General features: G+C 51.0%; 6 protein-coding genes across 6 annotated transcripts; 3 read left to right on the top strand and 3 right to left on the bottom strand.

Moving 5' to 3' along the window:
• Positions 1–1849: 1849 nt before the first annotated feature.
• J4E82_003945 (uncharacterized protein) lies at positions 1850–4912 on the bottom strand (the record flags this gene model as incomplete). The annotated part of the gene is made up of 5 exons (XM_051730228.1): positions 1850–1984; positions 2035–2484; positions 2535–4385; positions 4441–4676; positions 4864–4912. 5 exons carry the CDS (start codon positions 4910–4912, stop codon positions 1850–1852), a joined length of 2721 nt encoding a protein of 906 aa, XP_051590196.1.
• An 821-nt stretch (positions 4913–5733) lies between these two features.
• On the top strand, positions 5734–6801 carry J4E82_003944 (uncharacterized protein; the record flags this gene model as incomplete). The annotated part of the gene is made up of 3 exons (XM_051730227.1): positions 5734–5792; positions 5902–6491; positions 6542–6801. 3 exons carry the CDS (start codon positions 5734–5736, stop codon positions 6799–6801), a joined length of 909 nt encoding a protein of 302 aa, XP_051590195.1.
• A 1054-nt stretch (positions 6802–7855) lies between these two features.
• J4E82_003943 (uncharacterized protein) lies at positions 7856–8858 on the top strand (the record flags this gene model as incomplete). The annotated part of the gene is made up of 2 exons (XM_051730226.1): positions 7856–7984; positions 8082–8858. 2 exons carry the CDS (start codon positions 7856–7858, stop codon positions 8856–8858), a joined length of 906 nt encoding a protein of 301 aa, XP_051590194.1.
• Positions 8859–9473: 615 nt separating this feature from the next.
• J4E82_003942 (uncharacterized protein) lies at positions 9474–10715 on the bottom strand (the record flags this gene model as incomplete). Its single annotated transcript, XM_051730225.1, has 3 exons — positions 9474–10460; positions 10519–10623; positions 10677–10715. 3 exons carry the CDS (start codon positions 10713–10715, stop codon positions 9474–9476), a joined length of 1131 nt encoding a protein of 376 aa, XP_051590193.1.
• Positions 10716–10946: 231 nt separating this feature from the next.
• NUO49 (NADH:ubiquinone oxidoreductase 49kD subunit) lies at positions 10947–12480 on the top strand (the record flags this gene model as incomplete). The annotated part of the gene is made up of 3 exons (XM_051730224.1): positions 10947–11615; positions 11668–12402; positions 12457–12480. The coding sequence occupies 3 exons, from the start codon at positions 10947–10949 to the stop codon at positions 12478–12480; spliced, it is 1428 nt and encodes a 475-aa protein (XP_051590192.1).
• A 5283-nt stretch (positions 12481–17763) lies between these two features.
• J4E82_003940 (uncharacterized protein) lies at positions 17764–18969 on the bottom strand (the record flags this gene model as incomplete). Its single annotated transcript, XM_051730223.1, has 4 exons — positions 17764–17832; positions 18004–18019; positions 18247–18610; positions 18672–18969. 4 exons carry the CDS (start codon positions 18967–18969, stop codon positions 17764–17766), a joined length of 747 nt encoding a protein of 248 aa, XP_051590191.1.
• Positions 18970–19113: the final 144 nt, after the last annotated feature.

Raw genomic sequence — 19113 nt, 5'->3', positions numbered from 1 at the left:
ATAGCTGCTTCACGGTCGCCCATTTTGGTTGAGTACGTGGAGAGATAACACGTGTTTTGTGTGGGAGTGCTGAGATTTGTGAGTGATCAACATCCCCGGGTGATCAACATCCCGGTCAGCTAGCTTATAGCTCAGGCCCAATATGTACGACTCATTGACCTGCAGGAGAGGGGACAGGTCAGGCCGATATTTAAATGTGCACACCCAAGCCCCGGCGATAATTCTCTTCAGAGGAGAGCCACCTGCATCACTGAGGCTATTCGCATTAAGAAAAAACAAAAGATGGGCGCCCATAGCAGCCAGCCAGCCTTGGTCGGGCACTTGTGGCTGATCCTATGCACACCATAATGGTCCGCTCCGCAAGCAAGTCGACCGAGATTAGTGTGGGCATCGTTCTTCATGTAGCGAGACCCCGATGTGTTGTATTGAAGGCGCCTTACGCCACCACCGTCCATGGATGCAGGTCTTGTGCAGACACCATGTTTGTGCAGTAGTGGCATCTGCTTTGCCACACCACGCCAGCTTCACAGCATGACGTTTGCTGTTCCTTTCTCCTGGAGATACTGCGGTTGCCGCGGGAGATGTACAAGAAGCGGGCGGTGAACGACGGCGCGCTCCTCCCGCAGTGCTGGACCTTGTCTCAAGCATCAAAACTTGGGTCGCATGACAGCCCAAGGTGGGGGTTCATTCAGGGGCAAGTGCAATCCGTCGTTCGAACGAACAGATTTATCAGGCAATCCCTTGTCGACGTAGCCATCCATCTTTGGGCTTTTCCGGACGTCGTTGTATAATGTGTAAGCCACATTCGCGATCTATTGACGAGTTGACGAGCGATTGCCGAATAAAAAGCAAACAAATGCGGAGCCGCGACGTCTGGTGCTCATTCACCTTTCCCTTTACGAGGTGCAATGCTGGGGTTGCTCTTCTAGCTTAACGTCTAGCCTGCATAAAACTCTCGCTTCATGACGATTTCAGATGTTCTGAGGACAGGCATTGCGAAGGAATGCTCGCTTCGCGGCATCCTTGATATGCAACCAATGTTATGGCCTCCGAGTCAAGCAAGAAGTCGTGGCCGGCCGAGTGGTGGCTGTTGCCGTGATGCTGCGCTGCCGCATCTATTCTCCAGCCTAATGCCGTCGGCGACTTGTTATTAGTCGTCGAACCTCAAGACGGCGACGCAAACATCCAAAGTGTGTACCTGCGTCATGTCACACGGCTTCTAGGTGCCGAGATCTATTGGCACCTCGTAGCACAGCATGAGAATCTAGAGATCTGCTCGATCTGTACCTCCCGTCAATAAAGCAAGGCAAGTGCACAACGCCTACAATTAGCTCCGACGCCCTCTTACATCCGCTTTATACCACATGTCTTTCCTTCACGGTGATTGTGCGAGGCAGCCGACGTGCAGGTTTTGCATCCAGACCAGACTGGGTCATGATGCATATGAAGGCATGCATGCACAACCCTTATGTCGAACAGTGGTTCATGCATAGAATACAGACTAACTATGGTGATCGTCCCGCACTTGCATATGCATCAGTAATCGGAATCATTTGAGTATCTCTATTCGATATATTGTTGTAGATGAGGGACTAGATCAGAGAGCTATTATGAATATCTCGACGCTATGCAATGACTCCTTAAGCATAATAAGATCGCAAAGTCATGTCGCATGGTCGCCGAATCGTGCCACCTACCCATTTGCATACAGGAGTAGTACAAAATACCATCATGCTTTTTCGCCGAATGCCGCCCATTCAGTCTCACCCTGGGATGCTGTACGCACCCAATGCAAATCCACGAAGATGTCCGAAGACAGAAGAAAACCGCACTGCATGCATGTTCTGCTCTAGAACTCCCAGGTCTCATCAACTGACTTGATGGCCCAGTCGAATTTCTCCCGAAGCGTCTTGGAGAAAAATTTCTCAATGGGGACGTCGAACTTCTTGGAGAACACTACGGTGAGACGAGGATCGATGTAGTTCTAATTGTGGTTAGTCAGATATTCTGCCAGCTGTACATGTGATGACTTACGATCTTGGATGTGCCAAGGGCAACCTCCTTGTTGCCCTCCTTGTCTTCCATCTGTATCTTCATGTTCTCGATACGCTGGTTGAGCTTGTCGACGTTGGCCTCAAGCTTCTCAACTGTCGGGCCCTTGCCCTCAGCCTCGACCTTGCCGGTCTTGTTCTCCTTTTTGTATTTCGCGGCCAGCTCGTTGACCTTGTCCATGCGCTCCTCAAGCTCCTTGGGTTTCATCTCCTTCTCGCCGTCAGCCTTGAGCTTCTCGTTGTCCTTTTCGAACTTCTTGGTGATCTTCTGGCGCATCTCTTCGACCTCCGCCTCCTGGTGCTGCTTGACCCATTCATCGTCAAGATCTTCAGGCCGTTCAAAGTACTCGGCGCCCTTCTTCTTTTTGATTTTTGGGTCCACGTCAATCATCATCATCTTGGTTCTCCAAACTTGATAACGAAGACCATTAATCTGAGAGGGGTTAGCATAGTCGAAGGTCTAAATACATCGTGGCAACACACCTTCTCATTCATTTTCTCAATGGAGGTGGCGTGACTTGCGGCGACGGTACGCTTGTGGTTACATAGGATGGCGACTTCGCGATTGGCATCGTTGTAAGCCTTGACCTTCTCTTGAATCGTACCAGTGGCCTTCATCTCCTTGAGTAATCGAGCCATTGTGTAGGAAGCGTTGTAGGTACGGAAAACCTTTGCAGTAAGACCAGGCATGTAACTCGTAAGATGTTTGTTGAGACCCGACGTAGTCAGTCGGTCGAAGATGTCGTCTCCTGTGGTCTTGGGCTCCTTCTTGAAAAGTTTGAGGTTCTTGAAGACTTGCGGGTCGACCTTGACTTCGTCGTAGAAACGAATACTGTCTTTACCCAAGAAATCGAATATGACAGTCTCCGGGGGCTTCAAAGTGATATGCTGGAACTTCAGCGAGCAGCAACCGACCGTGTCGGCTTCATCCTCTCCCTTCTCGTTACCAGCACGGAGTGCAAATTGATCGATGAGGTAAATAGCAGTAGCACGCTGGCGGTCAGCCATCATCTTCGAATTGAGATCTTTTCGGTAGTCCTTCCGAATGCGATCGATGTGCTTCTTGAGTTCTCGTGCCTTCTCAAACTTCTTGAAGTCACTCTGACCCTTGATGTCAGAGTTGGCTGCAAGCATGACGTACTTGTAGGCACCGTTGATGTTTTCTTGCCACATGGCGAGCCATGTGCCTTCATGATCGTGCTTGATCTCCTTCCAGCGATGACCTGCGGGCGGCTCAGGGACCTTAGCCTTCTCACCAATATTGATGGTGATCTGCTCGGGCATGACGCGCTTCTTCACGCGTCCAGTCTTGGGATGCTCGCCACGGCCACGGAAAAGACTAGGAGGTTCAACACGGAAATTGCCAACCTTCTGCTTGCGCCCGTCCCACATGCAGTACATATACTTAGCCTCGGCGGCCTCCTTCTCGGCCTTGAGCGCCTTCTTCTCTGCCGCTGGGAGAGCCTTTTTCTTCGCGCGTTCTGCATCGAACCACTCAAAGATGGGCTTGAAGTCGCACTTCTCGAACTTCTTGATCTTGACTGTGTTTCCGTCTTTGTCCTTGCCGTGTCCAGTCTTGTCCAGGTAGGTACTAAAGTCCTCAAAGAAGTTCTTGTTGAAAGTTGGGTTCTCGACGTTGTGAGCGGAGTTTAGCATACTTCCGTAAAAAGTAGCCACTTCCTCAGCCTCCGGGTGCAGAGTAACAGGTACGCCGTCGTACACCAATTTGACGTGCTTAGGGAGCGGCTCGTACTCAGGAGGAAAGACAACACCGGCGTGTTCCAGTGTATCCCACTTCTTGGTACCGTCACTCTTGCCTGGGTCTTCCCACCAACGGTACTCATCCTCCTCTTCCTCAGCCTCTTCGTCTTGCTCAGTCTCTTCCTTCTTGACTTTGCCCTTGCCCTTCTTTGCAGGTGCTGCGGTGGCGGCAGCAGGCTTTGCCTTGGTGGCTTTCTTCGGAGCAGCCTTTTTCGCGAGCGGTGCGTCGGAATCGGACTCTTCTTTCTTCACGCCATTCGCCTTCTTCACTGGCGCCTTCTTTTTTGCAAGAGGGATATCATCGTCACTGTCGCTCTCAACTTTCTGCTTGCGTTTTGGGGTGGCCTTCTCCTTATTGCGCATAGCTTGGGCCTCTTTTGCAGCGGCCTTCTCAATAGACTCCTTCTTCTTTGTGAGCTTCTTGGCAAGAGGCACGTCAGAGTCCGCCGACTCCCCGATCTGTTCGGCGCTTGCTTTGGGGAGAACTCTAGCCTTCAAGGGCACGTCGCTGAGTTCGGAGTCGGAGTCGTCCTTGGGAGGTTTCGCTTGCTCTGAGGTCCGTCGCCGCTTGCTCTACCGGAGGGTTAGCTCGTTGTAACGCGTACAGAATACGTTCAGGGCGACCTACCAAAGGCTTATCGTCATCCTCTGAGCTACTCGCGTCTTTGTACGATTTGCCGTTCGTGACGCTGCTGCGCGACTTGCGCTTTCCGTTGGTCTCAGGCGCATCCACATCCATCTTGTCGTCGTCGGCAACTGGCCCCATGCGGATTGAGATGCCAGGCTCGACGTGACCGTTGGAAGGAACTTCGGCGTCCATTTTCTTATCTTCCTCTTTGGTAATCTCTGCGTTCGACTTGGCTACTAGGGAATTATTGTTAGCCATCTTGGGTCTTGGATACAGTTGCAAAAGTCGCGCCAGGAAGAGCGAGTATTGGGAGGAGGTGAGGGTTGGTGAGGGTTGGGTGGTGAGGTTGTTGAATTTGACAAGGGCAATCGGCGCGCGAGAGGGAGATAGTCGTGGCGCGTGCAGATAGTCGGGCGCACTCACCTTGGTCTTTTCCTCTCACAAGGGGAGTGTCGTCGTCTGAAGAAGACATGATGCGAAAGGAAGGCGCGCGCTGAGATTGTGGATAATAAAAAACAGGATGGGCGTGCTCAGCGAAGTCTGGCGCCGATCGAGGAAACCTAGCGGATGCGAAAGAGCGGACCCTATGGAAGGGTGGTAGTCGTTGAGATGGGCGTGCCAGGCGAGGGCAGGCACGTCGTGCGATTGAGGCGATGTTGAAGGATAGAGGAGGGAAGACGCAGGTGATAGACGAGTGACAAGAGGAATGCTGAGTTTAAGTGAAGCGCAGCCCCAGGGAGCCACGACCTGCCCAGCTGTGCTTCACTAAGTCCATCGGCGCACGGGCGTTCGGCCTTCATCAAATCTGGGCCAGTGACTTTCGTAACAGATGCGTAACCTCACCACCGATTCAAGCACTCGGACACTGCAAATAAGCTACCACAGATAGCAGACAGCATGCAAACTGCTTGCTTTTCCCATCGAGACGGAACTATGCGTCAAGGCTCTGGGAAATGGTGCTTGCCACCTGTTCATTCAGTTGCTCCTGCCTATGTCCACCTAATGTTGTCATGGCGATGTCGTGTTTGGGGCCATTTTTGGGCATCAAAAGCGTCGTTGGCAGACAGAGACGCACTTCATACTGCACTCCAGCTCCCATCAGCGTGGCGGCGCGAGTAGAAGGCATCGCATCCGGCGTGCTGTGTTGGAGAGATTCACGTGACACTTGGCGTGTTAGCGCGCAAAGCAATTCAGCATCCCGATTGCCCGACACAGCTCCCGCTCAGCAAAGACAGCAGTGAAGCACCACCACACGGCTGTCGCCATCTCCACTCATCTCAATTCGTAGCCATGATGATCTCACGAGCTGCGCGCCCGGCCTTCAAGGCGGGCATGGCCGCCGCCGCCGCCCGGTACGCTCCCACCTGAGCCCGCAGCTTTTCTCGCGCCCTGCAACCCCCCATTGCCGGATCAATTGCATCGCCAACTGCGTCAAGTGCTGACTGGAATTCGTGTATATAGTCCCACCACCCTTACTGTCTCCAATGCCGCCGGCTATGCCACCCTCCGTGAAATTGAGGGCCGTCTCAAGTCGATTCGCAACATCGAGAAGATCACCAAGACCATGAAGGTTGTCGCCTCCACCAAGCTCACCCGCGCCCAGAGGGCCATGACCGAGTCCCGCAAGTACGGTCAGACCTCCAACACCGTCTTCGAGAGCGCCGAGACCAAGCCCATCGAGGGTGAGGGCAAGAAGAACCTGATCATCGTCTGCAGTTCCGACAAGGGTCTCTGCGGTGGTATCCACTCCGGAATGTCGAGGAAGGTCAGAGCCATGCTCGCTGAGGCTCCCGACTCTGAGCTGGCCGTCATTGGCGAGAAGTGCAAGGCGCAACTGGGTCGTTCCAACGGAAAGAACATGGTTCTGTCTTTCGCTGGTGCCGGAAAGGACGTTCCTACCTTTGGCGACTCCCTGAACATTGCCGACCAGATCTCCATGCTGCCCACCGACTACGCTTCCGTCAAGATCGTCTACAACAAATTCATCAACGCTTCGAGTTACGAGGCCACCATCCAGGAGGCTTACTCCGAGGAGGCCATTGCCCAGTCTGGTACGTCACAACTCTATAGCCAGATGAACCATGTCTAACTGAACATCTAGCCAACTTCTCTGCTTTCGAGATCGAGGATGAGGTTCTCCCCAACCTCCGCGAGTACGCTCTCGCCAACTCGCTCTTCTGGGCGCTGGCTGAGGGTCACGCTTGCGAGCAGTCTGCCCGTCAAAATGCCATGGACAACGCTTCCAAGAACGCTGGAGAAATGATCAACAAGTTCCAGATTCTCTACAACCGAACGCGTCAAGCTGTCATTACTGGCGAACTTGTCGAGATTATTACCGGTGCAGCTGCTTCCGAGGGTTAAGCGCTCTAGGAGCTTTAGACTTGATATCCTGGGAATCTGGTTCCATCTCCCCCATGGGCTGTGTAGAATAAACCTCTGTTCATAGCTCCTTTGTATCAGCCAGTTCGTGGAGATTGTTCATGGTCTAGATCTTGTGTCTGCGTGCGTCATGTGTGCTTCTTGACCGCATATACGCCACGGCGTCTACGTCACACCTGGGCAGCACCGTGCATGTATATGGCGTATCCATCACGTGCGTCACCCCTCCTCCTTTGTGGTTGCAGACATGTAGGCTAAATGTATCCTTGGAGGGTTGCCTATGCGGAAAGCGCATCATTCTCGTGTAATCTTGCTTTACCCCTCGTCATGGGCCTCTAAATCAGCCACCTGAAAGTATTTGCGAATTGTCTCATTTTTCAATTGGATGTACCCAAAACTAATGTACGGTGTGAACTCCGGCAGAACCCGTGCGCCCAAGCTATCTACGCACGCAGGTACCAGCAACCAAAGAATCTTGTGGCCAGGTGACTATACCACTACTCAGCAATGCGGACACTATGCACACCAGCACTTCTGACACTGCAAATCAGCAGTGCATACAGGGTGCTTCAAACCTTCTGCATGCTTTAGCCCGTTGTGATGCGGTACCTGACCCTCTCAAGCGCAAGTTTCGTTTCACTGACAAGCTACCCCTACCCTTATCGAGACCTGAAACCAGCCGTCTCTCTGAACACACGCTCGCTGCAGGAATAGTACGTCAGGGCCTCAGGCACCTTATAACATGCCCTACTATGGGCGTTCGCATTGCTTTTATTATCCGTCGCATTGCTTTTATTGTCGTTCGCATAATTCTCCACAGAGTGCTCCGGTAGCCGCAGTATAACCAATCATTTTCACAGAGCTGGCTTCACTTCTTTCATTTGATGAGGCTGCGCTTCCTTCTTTCTGTCCTGTCTCTATTCTAACCACCTCTCGTCCAAGCGCACGTTCCCAACCATCCTTTCCTCGCTGCGCTTTCTTGAATTTCGATCTGGACCGACTCTCTGCGACCGACAACTTCAAACGCTTGAGCAACATGTTGGCGCAGGCTAGAATTAATACGTTGAAGGAGAAGATGAAGGTTCTCAAAGATCTATACACGAGTCGCCGCTACACACAGTGCGCAAATCTTGGAGAGCATCTGCTGGGCGAAGTCGACGACAAGGTACGTAGCGATGCACATGACATGGCCCACCTTCCTTGTGTTGGGAGCTGGCTGAGGTAGACGTAAAACGTCGGAAGCAAGAGCTGACCATCAACAGGTTCATCCTGTACATACCGCTTACTTAAATTTCTACACTGCACTCTCTCACGACACACTGGCAAGAGAAGCGACCCTTAAAAATCGCTATAAAGAATTGAACGCTGCGGAGAAGTACTACAAGGAGACTATCGTCGCTCTTGCGCCACCCTCGCCGTCTTCTACTGCACCGACCGTGGACGACGAGCAGCCCATGACACCAGACTCCGCCACCATTCCAGACGAGCAGGCTTGGTTCCGACGATTGTCTAGAACGAGATCTTTCGACTCCACTAGCAGTTATCGCAGCTCGACCTCAAGCACGGCTTCCTACGCCTTTGACTTGGAGCAGGACCCAGATCTTACGCTTAGGAATTTCCGCTTTCCATCACCACCCGGAAAAGATGCGAATTGGGGCACGCCTGTCGAGTCTAAAACCCTATCACAGTACTTTAGCAACGACAGTGTGCTATCACCGCTATCAACCGAGCAGGTGCGATCGAAACCAGGGGTCCGGCTACCGAATGGCACCCCCGCCTTTATTCGTATGGTAGAGGGTCACCTTGCTAGTGTTAAAACTCTTAAAGAGGCTACTGGTGTACGGGGTGTCCGATTCGCCTTCCCAACACCTTCTCCCTCGCCCACAAAGTCGTGGTTTAGGGATTCGAGGAGCAGCCCCCTATCAGAAGAGGAAGAGAGGGAAAACCGACGACAGAAGAGGAGAAATGTGACATTCCGACCACGCTTTGATCCTGAGAGCGTGCGGCAGCTGTGCAACGATGCACTGGCAGAGCTCTGATCAACGTCGGAGCTACATTTGTGTCGGTCGCTTTCCAGTACCCACGTACACGACAGTGAAGACGCGCATGATGAACGCACAAGGAGGTATTTCTCTACCAAGATTAACAACGATGCACATGTTTTATACGATTCTCTTTTGTTTATTCAGCAAGGTGTCCCAGGAGGATGAAGTCTCATATACCCCGGTTTAAAATCTTTTGGTTGGCTCTCTTTGTAAAGCTACGATTTCTGTATATCCACGCCTTGGATGCGAACTTCTAGTTGTATTAGTATAAACAAGCTTTCTCTTCTACACTGCACGTTGCTTCAGAGTCCCCTGAATATGTGAACCATACTTCATTTTCCTAGGTACAAACCCTTGAGAAGGGCATTCGCAAGTCTCACACGTGATGATTGGCACATGAAGTGGCCTGCTTGAAGGCTAGATGAATGCATAGTATATTCATATGTTGAACCCCTCAATGCATGCTCGTAGGCAGTGTGACAAATGGTCCGATCGGTGAAGAAAAAAACTCGCTCCGTGATATCGTACTTTTTGAAACCCGCCACCGTAATGCCCTAAACGCCGTTGCAATGCAAGCTCCTCCACACTCCCGGATCTTACAGACATGCTCTATTTCTGCATCTCATCCAACCCCCTCTTGATTCTCTGACACTTGATCTTAAGAAGCTTAACACTCTCCAAGAACAGCTCGTCACTCTCCCATTGTCCTGTGCTCTCCACCTTGAAGATGAAGTGATCCCGTATCCTGCCTAGCTTCACTTTGTCCTTAAACTCGGGATGCCTTAGGCACTCTCTGCTAACAGTATCGTTCATGGCGTTCTCGACTACAGCTTTTGGCTCGCCTTCCTTGCCTTCTAGCTCAGCATGTTTCTGGGTGTCTTCAGAGGTGACTTTGTCGAGTTTGATCACCCCGCGGGGGAAACAGCGGGCGAATTTCTTAGCGTCTGCACCGATGATAGGCTTCGTGATATCGATGGTAGGCATAAGGCGGTACGAAGCAGTCGCTACGGGAGAGAACTTGGCGTGGTCTTGTCCGATGCCCTTGATGGCGTGCATGCTCAAGGCTATGCTCTGCCCAGGTCTCATCTTGGCGATTAGAATGTCCGGGTTTGTAGATCGAATCTCTTTTCCTTCGCTATGCGCAAACACGTCGTTTTGGCGACCATGAGGCTCAAAGACAATATCTTTAGCGTAGACATTGTGACCGACGTAGAGCTTGTCGGGGTCGGTTTCTCCGGCTACTGCTCGCTGTAGACCGCCGTCTTGCCATTTGCACTCTACGTCAAGTCGTAGTACTACCGTGTTATAGTCGGCAGGTGTTCCTGAGCCTGCATCGTCGTCTGTAGGTTTCTTGTACCATTTCATCCAGCGTAGACCCTCGCGGTCGCCGCACAAGGGGATTAGACCGAGGCGGTGGGCGAGCACCTCGTCTTGGATAATGGATGTGTTTTGGTAGATGAAGACGTCTTCTATGGCGAGGGTAGGGATTTCGGAGAGGAGAATCCGGCGAAAAGCGTTGGCAACCGAGGTGTCGATACCAGTGAGAGAGAATTCAGTGTTATTGGGGGAGTGCTTGTGGAAGCTAACGTTGAAGTTCTGGGTCCGTGATTAGTATAAAGCCAAGTATATGGGTGAGTTTTGTGGTCGCGCATACATTCTTGAAGTACTCCAGGTCCCATTCATGGTTCTCACCAGGCCAGTGTCCTGGAAAGTCGGTAGACTGCTGGTTGGTGACGGTCTCTGGACCCACTCCAAGCGTCTAGTCGTTGCATTAGCGAGAAGCAAATGATATATTCCAAGTCGCGTAGGTACCTTGCGCTTCATCAGCTCCTGTGCACTCGGTGTCGACATGGTTGCGGTGTTGAGGTCAAGTTTGGTGTGCTCGGTGGGGAGCACTTTCCATGTTCACAAAAAGTTCGAGGAAGGCGCCGGCGCGCCAAGACCCACCCAGCCAATGGCGGTAGGCTCAATCTGGTAGCATCATCGATATGAGGAAAGCTCCCCTCCAACGCCACGACCTCACTCTCCACTCTACACGCCCATTGAGGCCCATACATCGACGTAGGGAGAGATACAACCACCATGCCTGTCTCCTTTGCGCGTCTGGCCGGCCCCGCGGCGAAGCGAGTGTGCCTCAACGCCTCCCGACCTCAGCTCCGAACCGCAATCCCTTCACGACCCATTGCGCGATGCCTGTCGACCACATTCCCCCGCCGATACGCTGAAGTCGAAGAGAGCCAGCGGACACGATTGGTGGCGACCGATTCCAACTTCGGTGGCGTTGCACCGGCCGAGACAGCCCAGGAAACGAGGGCTGAGGAGGACGACCATGTAGACACCAGGAAGATTCGGCATTACACGGTCAACTTCGGACCCCAGCATCCCGCTGCCCACGGTGTGTTGCGCTTGATTCTGGAGTTGAACGGAGAGGAGATCGTGCGCGCCGACCCACACGTTGGACTGTTGCACAGAGGAACAGAGAAGCTCATCGAGTACCGCACATACCTCCAGGCCCTGCCCTACTTTGACCGACTCGACTATGTCTCTATGATGACCAACGAGCAGTGCTTCTCGCTGGCTGTCGAGAAGCTACTGAACATCGATATCCCAATTCGCGCCAAGTACATCCGTACCCTGTTCGGCGAAATCACCCGCATTCTGAACCATCTCATGTCGGTTTTGTCCCACGCCATGGATGTTGGTGCTCTGACGCCTTTCTTGTGGGGTTTCGAGGAGCGTGAGAAGCTCATGGTGAGTTTCGTGTGTAGCAATACGGTACATCACGCTTGCTGATTACATGCAGGAATTCTATGAACGTGTTTCTGGTGCCCGTCTCCACGCGGCCTACGTCCGCCCTGGTGGTGTGTCACAGGATCTTCCCCTCGGTCTGCTCGACGACATCTACCAATGGGCTACTCAATTCGGTGACCGTATCGACGAGACTGAGGAGATGTTGACGGACAACCGTATCTGGATTGGCCGTACAAAGGGTGTTGGTGTTGTCTCAGCTGCTGACGCCATCAACTACTCCTTCTCCGGTGTTATGCTTCGAGGATCTGGTGTTCCCTGGGACGTCCGCAAGTCGCAGCCGTACGACGCCTACGACAGGGTTGATTTTGATGTCCCAGTTGGCGTCAACGGCGACTGCTATGACCGTTACCTCTGCCGTATGGAGGAGTTCCGTCAGTCGCTTCGTATCATCCACCAGTGCTTGAACGACATGCCAGCTGGCCCCGTCAAGGTCGAGGACTACAAGATCGCGCCACCACCACGTGCGGCCATGAAGGAGAACATGGAGGCGCTTATTCACCACTTCCTGCTCTTCAGCAAGGGTTACACCGTCCCACCTGGTGAGACATACAGCGCCATCGAGGCCCCCAAGGGAGAGATGGGTGTCTTCCTGGTCTCAGACGGTAGCGAGAGGCCATACAGGTGTAAGATTAGGGCACCCGGATTCGCCCACCTGGCCTGCATGGACCAAATCTCAAGAGGCCATTTGCTTGCAGATGCCGTCGCCATCATTGGCACAATGGACTTGGTAAGAGTTCCCCCTGTATCACATGATAACATCGCTAATCCAGGACAAAAATAGGTATTTGGTGAAGTTGACCGGTGATCAAGAAGTAGAAGAAAGGAATAGAAAGGCAGTTGCATTCTGCTTCGAACCGAGTCGGAGCCGCGGGTGTTAGGTGACCAATTGTACATATGGTACTTTGACAATTTCTTGAAATTCAATGACATTTGTATGTTTATCTCATCTCTTCACGCCTGTGCATCCACGACGGGAAGTCACTTGAAGAAACGCTGTTGATGAAAGGACCATGCTGGAGGACGATGGTCAGTCAATGCAAATACCACGTACAGGAGGGAAACTGAATAGGTATTGAAATAACACGCCTCAGCTTGCAGCCTACGTTAGCTCCTAATAGAAAAACTCTTGAAGAATAATAGTACTGTAGGCTTCTAGATTCTCTATTACTATCTACAAAATTCTTTACGTGCGTTATTGTAGTAGGGAGAGGTAAAATCTATTTGAGGAAGTGTCTGGTTCTTTCTTTGGTGGTACTTGCAAGAGTCAGCCCCACATATTGTCTCCACATTCTGACAACGACAGCTGCTCCTCGACCGAAGCAATCTCTTCTGCTCTTTACCTGCAACATATCTGTCGGTTCCAACTCCCAAAACCTTTGGGTGTTGCTAGCACATCCCATGCATCGCGTCTCCTTTCGTCATCTCCTGAATACCGCGACTTCCCCTACGTCCTACTACCATTTCTACAATTGCTAAAACGGACAATACAGAACCTCACCAACCCTGTATCGTAACTCGACATGGCAGAAAAAAGGGCAGCGAAATCGAATCGGTAACTCAGTAATTTAGTGTGTAGACGAAGCATGAAAGAGAAGGACTCGAAGCAGAATTTGATCTCCGATGCATCGCTTGTGATTTGTTCCAGCTTGAGCCAGTACTCTGAACGGAAGGCACATGTCAAGACTCAGTTCTACTTGCATACCTCCTGTCCTTGCAGATACGGAATCGTGGGAGTTTTTGCAGCTCGTGTCTTCGACTGGATAGCTAAGTATCTCGCCGAGAACCAATTCTTGTGCTCTGATTGTCTGAATTATTGCATACTTTAGGATGATTGATTTAGCATATAGTCATGCAATTCGAGCAGAAGTAAGCATAGGGTGAGAATTTCTGGCCCCCACAGGCTTAGGATCATACCTAGGTAAGCATTGACCTGGTGGCGTCCGGACGCTCCCCAGAGAGTACCGTGAGTAGATGCATCAACCACTTGCTAAACATATGCAGTGGAGATGAAACGGCCGATACCTGCCTCAGAACTATTTCTGGCCAATACTTCAGCATGTAGAGTGCAGATCCTCCTAGAACAACTCGTGGCTATTCGGTCCATGTGATAAGCGACGTCGCTCTCTCTCAATCAATGTTCTAGAGCTTCAATATTGTGCTCGTACTGCAACAAGCAAGCTTCTGAGGACACGGTATAGAGCCGAGCTTTCCGACTTGGGATGCCGCCTATCCTTCCGAAGAATACTGTCCCACCGGCTAGAAGTACCTAGATATCTCAGCGTCAATGCGAACCTAGCTTAATATATGGTGGCATCCAGGCAACAACGCCGAATACAAACGTGCCGCCCGTCGGTGTGGCTGGGAGTTGCCGCAAAGGGGGCGGCCTCTCAGATCAACACGAACGAGACCTTGGCTCAACTTCCAATGACTCACCTGCGACACGCTACAGTCTTTATTCATGCTCCAGAATCATCAGCTCCAAATCGCAAATGCTCGATCAAAGTCATTAGAGTCTTCACCCCTTGAGGTCTACGCGCGAAAGCCAGCATGTGAGACGGTGTTCAGGTTATACAGTCAGTTTCTCGCGACCTAGCAGGTGAGTTCATCACAACTTTACGCAAGAAAGTTACTTACATATCCCCAGGCTAATCGCAGATCAAAACTCTCCTTCTTCCGCCAGCCCGATCGTCGAAAGCCCAAACACCTAGCTCGCTTTCGTACATCCAACCACGCCTCCTACCAGGAAGGGACTGCTTGCTCTCGATACACGAACAAGCGAGTTTTCCACCAATCGTATCCATGCCGACCAGCACCTGTCTCAGGCTTGCCGACCTACCTTCGTATATCCTCACGCTCATCGATAGGATGCTATAAACACCCGCTATTGCTTGAGAACGAGTCGCAATTGGCATGCGGATTCATTCAGAATACACTGTAGGAATCCATGCGTTAGATCAGGGTAGCCGACGTACTTTGTTAAAGCCGTTGCTGTAGGCTTCTCGTTATGTATTGCGTCGGATCATATGAGTATGACAAGAAGGTTGCAGGATCTTGCAACTTGGAGGCATATGGACTGAGGTTATAACGAAAATTAGGCTGACACATTTTGATACCCATGCAATTTGTGTTCAAGAGGAGCATCTGTAAGGGATTGTGCTTTTCTGGCCGTTCGGTTGATCGCACTCCTCCTGCATATCCTACGCTGGGGATCCACGCTGCGGACTATAAACGTACCAATTGCATCAGCATGCCACCCTCCTGCTCACTTTGCCTGCATCGCGCTTCCCAGCGCCCACTCGCCGAACGTTCGCCTACTGCAGCCGGCGGAGGATGCTTATTCCAACTACATACGGGGGATGGGTTGCGCTATATGTCTTGCGACATCGACATGAAAGCAAGCATGTGGGCGAGTACATAGTTTCGTGCCGCATGTGGTGTGGAACGCATGTTACTTGTGATTGTAGGTAGTAGGGAAATATTGAAAGACTAAACTGAACGGATCGAGTTGCTGCCTGCTACAACATTCCTCTATCAGCTTCTCATGTTGGTTCATAGTCAGCATGCAATTCGTAGCCTCATGTTCTTCCTATAGCTCGCCCTACAGGCCTGGAAACCATCATGAAGATGCTTTTGCTGCGAAAAAATGCTCGTATAATGTTTTCTCAGTAACCATGGACTGCTACGAAATCTGACGTAGTCCTTATGTTTGGGTAGCTGCAGGTGGTGGATAGGTTGCAATCGCTCTACGGCGACTGGAGATGTTAACATCTATACTAACATCATGTGAGATATTGCATGCGCATGCGCATGCATAAGGATCAATGAAATCGTATCATGTGGCATAGTGCCGGCATGCGTTTCCCTCTTGTACTGATCAAGCTTACCTATGTACCCTCGCTGTTCGTACAAGCAGCAGTTAGTCATCGACATCAATGGCACATGAAACATTCTAATGATAGATCTTGCAGGGGCAGGACAACGATAGGTTCACCGTCGCGCCCGGATGTTACTCGCCGCTCCAAGGTCCTTCATCCCTTGGCACATTAGGCCTGAGGTCAATGCTCGCTCGTCTTCCAATAACGCGACCCCAAACACTCAGATTCATCTAGTCATCCAGAGAATTGGCCTCCTTTTGCTATCTCTTCACTCCATGCCTTGCTGTCATGGTTCCAGCCGCTCCTTTTGGTCGCTTTCGAGCATCGACACAAACATTGCATCTTCTGCAGTGGCTGAAAAGACTTTTGCGATAGCCAGTTTAGCCTACAGACGTTGGAGACTATGATCTCTACATCACGCAGGTAAGTGAAGCTGGGTCGACGCGTTGGAAGCTTTGAGGGCTCTCAGTTGCGCATTTTGGAGGCAGCTGACTGCCTTTTTATACCGTCTCCGTTCCCGTAATCTGATCATCTCCTCGAAAAGAGCTAATGCATCCTGCAATCACCTTTCTAGATCCCCGGAAGATTTACAACCTCCAGAAGGCTAGCGACGCGTACTTTGCCCAACGTTGAACGACTGGCTACACCACCCGAAGACACCTGCCCTTTTCGGTCGACCCAAGACGATTCATGGAGACCCACATAGGAACATTAAGTGGACGATTGCGTGGCATGGACGCGGCGCTATCTCTAGCTCGAGAGCTGGAGTAGATTAGCAGCAGGGGCACAGAATCAGTCAAGACAACGACATCGTTGACGGAGAGAATGTCCTGAAGTACGAACAAAGTCTGCTAAACAGCCTTAGAGGCATCTGAAGACGTTCCATGGATGTGTTGGGGACTAGCCTGCGCACTGTCGACACAGTGGGCGAAGCGAGGGACTTAAAAGGCCAGATACTATATACGTACGAGCGACAGAAAGGATGTATGATCTTACTGGAGACCCGCTTATGAGGCTATACTTAAAAATCACAATATTGCTTGTGAACTGAGTGGCGAGGCGTTGACCACAGCTCATCACGTTCCATGGCAGTGACCGACAATCACGCGCATATAGTCCTGCACATATTCTGAACACGTCAATGAGGCTCAGGCCACGCAAAGCGCACGTAATAATTCGCATCTCGTCTAGTGTGAATTGATGTGAACGGATAGCTACAAGATTGAGGAGCAGAATCTTTGCCACGGCTTAGGTACGTGAGACAACAATCGTAGTGCACCTCTTATATATTCCCTGCTCTTGCCAATAACCGTGAGTTCTGTCTGTTATATGTTTCGTGTGTGCGAACAAGAATAAATTTTGTCGAAAACCAAGGTGATGGCGCGTTGAGAAGCTTCTTTGATGGCGATGCCGCTGATTGAGAAGAGCGACGTGAGGTTTAGACAACCTCATGCGCTCTGTTACTTGAGAGAGGAGTTTTCTGTGTGGGTGGTGTGTCACCGTCGTTGGATTCATGGCTTTTGTCTTGTCCGCCTTCAGGCGATGAAGTGTTGGAGGCTGGGGTTGCGAATGAAAGCAGAGAAGAGAGTCGTATCTCTGTCACGTAGTCAGTACTGTTTTAATGCTTCTCGCCGCGCTATGAATCTTACTGGCTTCCTCGTTGTCTCGCTTCAAGATTAGGGGCTTGCTCCGCTTGCCAGCCATGATGCTCAAGGAGTGTGGGCAAGACGCGTCGGTTGGTTTCGAAGGAAGTATACGACTTGTGATGACAAGGATCTCAGCCTGAACAGAACTGTGATATGTTCTCCTAGAAGTAGTAGTGATACAAGAGCTGTATGGTACGTGAAATTGACCTGGTGGGTCCCTTAAGCGACTTTGTGGCTGAGGGGTGTCGGGCATGGGTCGACAAGCAAGGCAAAAAACAGAAGACAGCCTTGCGCAACAGATCGATAGTAGACTGGGCGAGCTTATACTGTTCCCACTTGAGACAATATCCGCTTGTGATGCATGTTTGCTGTACGCTTCTCATGGCGATGCTGTAACCGAAGCTCCATTTGGTCATATTCATGCTCAATGAGAGTCGCAACAACGATTTATCTTCACGTAGCAGTGGCGATCTTCCATCAAGATATCCGCCTTGACGTGGTGTTGATGGAACTACTATGTGCATTGATAAACGCGCTGCTCCAGGATGATTGGATTTATGGCGACATTTAGACCTTTGTAGGCAGTTTAGTCCAGTATTTTGTGGCATTCGAATGGTAGCTGGTGATACCTTGATCCTATTTGAGGGTATGGCTCGTAATAGTGGTTTACACACATGTCATTCCGTTTTGGTCTTAGTCCCAACAAGCGGTGAAGGAAAACAAGCGTTCAGCGCCGTCGAAGATCAACCACAACATCACAACCCATACGTCAAGTCAACCGTCTTTCGAATTACCCACATAAAATACCATCGCCTGGAAGTATCTATCATCATGTCAGTATAGATCGATGATAAAAAGGGGGAGGCTGTGTATCCCTACGCGACCACAAGTGTGTACAAAGGCATCGCGTCCGACCCCATCAACTGAGCTGACACAACGAGGACCAGACAGAATAGCGGCATAATAACGATTCTCAAAGACTGCTCCTCGACGACTGTAAATGTAGCAATCGGAGCGATCAGAATCAGTATCGCCAATGTATAGACGCACGTCTCAGCAACAGCTGACACAGTCTTGGTGTTAAAGATCCGGCGTCTGCTCTCCTTGCTCTCGACCGAATACTTTGGCTTATACATTGGCAGCTTGAACAAGAGATCTCTAGGAGGCGCAAGGATATACTCCACCAAAGGATCCAAGAGCCATTCGGAGATGAATCGCGCCATCGGTTGGAGATCTTCGTCATTTACCGTGGCTAGGTTGAACGGTATAGACTCCCCTATCTGGCCATACATGAACGCCATCTCTCCATTTGCTCCTCGCATACCAGACTTTTCGACCTGACTGAAGATGCGATATCTGTCCATGGATTTCTTTGAGGGTGGCGTAGACGAGCTCATCTTCTGGGAAGCCTCGACTATACGTCCTTTCAACCCTGTCAGCTGTGGTGGAAGACTGTCTCGTGTGGATTCACATACCAAGAAGTAGCATTGCATTGATCAAGTCGTCCATAACGCTCTTGTATTCATCCCCACTAGGATTGGACTCCTTAGACTGTATGTTCTTTCGTTGGAAGCACCCGAGGGCTCTTCTGCATCGATAGACTTCACTTTCCGCATATGCTATCGCTAGCGCCCATTCCTCAGGGAAGGTGTTATGGATTCCAGCTTGCGGGAACTCGGCAATCATCGTGAAGAGCTCGCTGTGGTCGTGCAGAGCCTTGATGCGTTCCAGGACTGAAGGACCACCATCACCCTGATCAGAGCTGGTTCGCATCGACATTACGATCGACTGGAATTTCTGGAGAGGTGAATAAATTCTGAGAGAAGGGTAACAACTGATCGCTGTTGTCCAGCAACCCTCAATACTATAAGTACACCTCGCTGGTGTCGCGTCACTTATAAGGTGACATATGGTATC

Source organism: Alternaria postmessia (assembly GCF_024291825.1).
Source record: "Alternaria postmessia strain BMP 2775 chromosome Unknown scaffold_17, whole genome shotgun sequence".
NCBI classification, from domain to species: Eukaryota; Fungi; Ascomycota; class Dothideomycetes; order Pleosporales; family Pleosporaceae; genus Alternaria; species Alternaria postmessia.
This window is presented reverse-complemented; position numbering and strand designations above follow the sequence as displayed.